The sequence below is a fragment of the Bos taurus genome, chromosome X (assembly GCF_002263795.3).
Source record: "Bos taurus isolate L1 Dominette 01449 registration number 42190680 breed Hereford chromosome X, ARS-UCD2.0, whole genome shotgun sequence".
Lineage (NCBI taxonomy): Eukaryota > Metazoa > Chordata > Mammalia > Artiodactyla > Bovidae > Bos > Bos taurus.
The window spans coordinates 130,697,743-130,701,397 of NC_037357.1; the positions used below are offsets into that span (position 1 = coordinate 130,697,743).

The 3,655-nt window shown below is 46.1% G+C and overlaps 1 protein-coding gene across 1 annotated transcript; it reads right to left on the reverse strand.

The window, feature by feature from the left end:
- Positions 1 to 1,178: 1,178 nt before the first annotated feature.
- Positions 1,179 to 3,228, reverse strand: TMSB4X (thymosin beta 4 X-linked). The gene is made up of 3 exons (NM_001002885.2): positions 3,188 to 3,228; positions 2,042 to 2,155; positions 1,179 to 1,621 (listed from the first exon to the last, which is right to left on the reverse strand). The coding sequence occupies exons 2-3, from the start codon at positions 2,139 to 2,141 to the stop codon at positions 1,587 to 1,589; spliced, it is 135 nt and encodes a 44-aa protein (NP_001002885.2). The 5' UTR covers positions 2,142 to 2,155; positions 3,188 to 3,228; the 3' UTR covers positions 1,179 to 1,586.
- Between the last annotated feature and the right edge of the window lie 427 nt (positions 3,229 to 3,655).

Here is a 3,655-nt window from a genome sequence, read left to right on the forward strand (position 1 = left end):
TTGCAGCCGCCGGTTTTCCACCTATCCCTGCCCTTGTGAAGCAGATAAAGGCTTCTTGGTGATGATCTGGTTGTCTATAAACCACAGGTAAATGGTTTCCTGTGCCTTTCTCAAAATAAGTGTTGAGCAAAAGGAAACGAAATCAACCAATTTAATCACCAACAATGTGCCCTCCAGCCCCTCTCCTTAAAAATGTGTATTTTCCTAAGTCAGTTTTTTTTTTGGTGGGGGTATAGTTTATGTCTTGGACATTTGCATTGTGAATCTCAGCTTTGCTGAACTATTTATTCAACGATCATTAAATGCTGTTTCCACTTAAAATTAATATTTTAAAAAATATTCGTGCCCTTCCTTATATAAAGGAGGAATCCGTTGAAGACGTTTAAGACATCCCCTCTCCTTTAAAACCCTGCCATCTTATTTCCCTTTCTGCACCTTAAATGCCTCTTGAACAAGGACTTGGGAGTTTTTTACCCATCAATATAGGTATTCAAGTAATTGAGAAGTTATCAAGGACTCAAAAAAGGTAAAGCTCTGGAGGGTGAGCCCATTAAATCCTATTGGACTTACACAGCACAATTTCATCCTTGCCCAGCTGCTGTCCTTTAAATTTGAAGATTTTCTTTCATTATCTAGATTGAGAATTTTAAGTCATATTTATTAATCCTAAATGCACTTATTTTACAAAAAACAACTTTAAATATTGAATTCGAATTGGAATCAGACATTAGACAAGGAAGCACGTCTTCAATCCTTTATAAAGCAGCTGTTAAATGTCATTTTTCCGTATATGACAAGACTGGTAACTGGCTAAATACGCCAAGTTTGACACCTGAAGTAGTGTGCTGTGAATTATACCACCTTCAATTTCTTGATCAGATGAGAGGTTCAATGTAGGCTTAACAAACCCTTTAAAAGTAAAGGACTGCAAATATTTTTATCAGTTTTCACTCAACTCCGGATACCAGGAATTCAATCAGCCTAAGAAAATGAACCATTTCCCAATTACCCAGTGTAGATGAGGTATTTCACATACCTGGATGAAACCCATTTTGGTCTTTTACCCAAATTGCCAGATGTTTGTCATCTATCACTCCCCAGGTCACCCACTTTGGACCCTTTTACCAAGATTTCATCTGAGTAAGCCACTCCTTTCAGAGACCAAAGCGTCACACCAGCCAGGTTTTAAAACTTTTTATTTGCATAATAAAAAAATTGTGCATTCCAATAATTAAAATCATTTGAACAACAAAAAAAAATGGCACTCTGATTAAACTGCATTTTACAGCCCGCAGAACACCTTGGACCAGCTTTTTACTCTAGATTTCACTGTCGTCCCACCCAGCTTCCTCCTTCACCAACATGCAAGTTCTTTTCCTTCCCTGCCAGCCACACAAGCAGATGGGAGAGGCAGGCGCGGCCTACGTTGTCAGTAGTTCTCCATTCTTTGATGTGAAAAGGGGTAGCACAGTCATTTAAACTCGATCCAACCTCTTTGCATCTTACAAAGTTAAACAGCTAAAAGAAGTAAAATAAGAAGGCAATGCTTGTGGAATGTACAGTGCATACTGGCGGCGCACGCTTCATTACGACTCGCCTGCTTGCTTCTCCTGTTCAATCGCTGTGATGGGAAAGAAAAAGAAAAAAGATGGAGCGGGTGAAGATGCGTATTCAGTATAGCGTAACATAGGATTACAGTCCTTTTTTTGAAAAACATCTCTCCTTATCATACACATTCTATCAAGTACCAATAGGCATTCCATCATGAAATGCTTATACAAAACAGAACATTTTTACAGATAAAAGGATACCGGCATCTGCATATTAATATGGAATATTAAACATTGCATTAAATTACTAAACCCCATTGTTTGTTGGCTGAAGTTTTAAATTAACCTTTGCAAGCCACCAGAATCAAAAAGCTGTTGGCTCCTCCCGCACTCCCTGCCTCCACCCCAATTCTTCTTCCAGCCCCTCCCATCCTCTCCTACCCACCCGGCCACTCCCTCTCAGCGTTTTCCAAAGAAGGGGGGTGGCTTACTTTCTTTCGAAGGCAGTGGATTTTTCTCTTGCGTTTCCGTTTTCTTCAATTTCGACTTATCGAACTTCTCAATCTCAGCCATATCGGGTTTGTCAGACATGGTTGCAGAGGGCGCTGCAGGTACAAAGCCAAGAGGTTGAGGGTGAGCCACCTACCCCTCGTCTGTCTGGGCTCAGAAAACGCCTTCTGCCTTCCTGTCTCCTGCCTGAAGACGCACTTTTAACTCCTACCACTTTCATTCAGGGCTAAACATCTTCCTCTTTCTACAGCGGGAAAAAAAAAAGAAGAGCGCTTTCCCGCTCCCTTTAGGATTTCAAAACGCGAGGGGCCAAATTGGGAAGACCGCCCACGTTAGGAGGCGGAATCTCAGGCAAGCGTGAAATTAATCACCGTCGATTAATGGCGGCGTTTCAACATAAAAGTGAAGTCATTTCAAGTTTAAGGGGAAGAAAATCGAGTAAGATTTCCGAAAATGAAGCCAAGGCTGCACAAAATGTTTCTTTTTTTGTATACTTGGCCTCTTCCCCAAAGACGCGAGCCATGCGGCTTTCCTTTCTTCTCACAAAGGCGGCAGCTGCGGCCGGGCGCCACCGACCACCGCCCTCCCCGCTTCCTCCCTCTCGCCAACAATGCAGCCAGCCGCACACAAAGCTATATCGATTAGGATCTCCATTTAGGAGCAATTCGGCAGCTCTGCACACGTCCCCCTGCAAGGACGTTTTCAAGATTTCATAATATAGCCCCGCAGCCCTAAACCTAACACATACAGCCCACGAAGCCAACGGAGGCGAGAGAAATAACTGTGAGTCTGAAGCTCCGGACTTGGGTGGGTGTGAGCTGGAACAAAGGATCTTTCTATTCCTGATTCATCAACGCCTAAGAGGCTACGCATAATGCCTTTGAGAGTAGGAAAGAAAAAACTGTTCCCTTCCAAACGGCAATAACAAAAAGTCAGTTTTAAAACATATTTAAAAACCACCGAATTCCCGACCCCATTACCCATCTGAACGGTCTAGCATTCCCCATGCTCCCGAGGAGCAGCATTTTCCCAGGACGATCCCTCGCGCTGGGTTGCGGGCGGCGAGGGGGTGAGCGCGGGGCGGGAAGGGGAGCGGAAGGCAGGAGGTAGAGGGCCCCGGGGCTCACCGGAGCGAACTGCGAGCGAGTGAAGTCGAATCTGCGCTGTGGCCGCCGCGAGTGCCGAGCGGGGCGCGGCAGGCGCAACTATATGCGCGCTCCTATGCAAATGAGGTGACGTCACCCGCCCGCCCGCTTAACTCCTTCGCGCCGGGTTTCGTCTCCGGAACGGCGTCAGGGGCCTGTATGGCGTTTGGGGGGGGGGGGGGCTCCGCGTCCACCCATGCACCAAGCCACGACGAGGGCGGCAAAATAAAGCACGTAAAGCGTCCCATCCCCGCCGCACTTCCTTCGTAACGCATCCCCCTCCCCTTTATTGTTGGTTCTAGCTGCGTGGATTTTTGCAGCGGCCGTGAAAACCGGCCCTTGGGGATCCGAGCGTGATAACTAAGGGCCTGGGTGGTACCTAGCGGGACAGGCATTCCTTTACTGTGAAACTGCCTTTGTCCGTGGCAGACATCCCCCAGCCGGGGTGCA

Coding starts and splice junctions, on each gene's coding strand:
- TMSB4X (NM_001002885.2), bottom strand. CDS start 2,141: ATGTCTGACAAACCCGATATGGCTGAGATTGAGAAGTTCGATAAGTCG. Junction 1,622..2,041: donor TCCACTGCCTTCGAAAGAAA/GTAAGCCACCCC, acceptor TTCCCATCACAG/CGATTGAACAGGAGAAGCAA.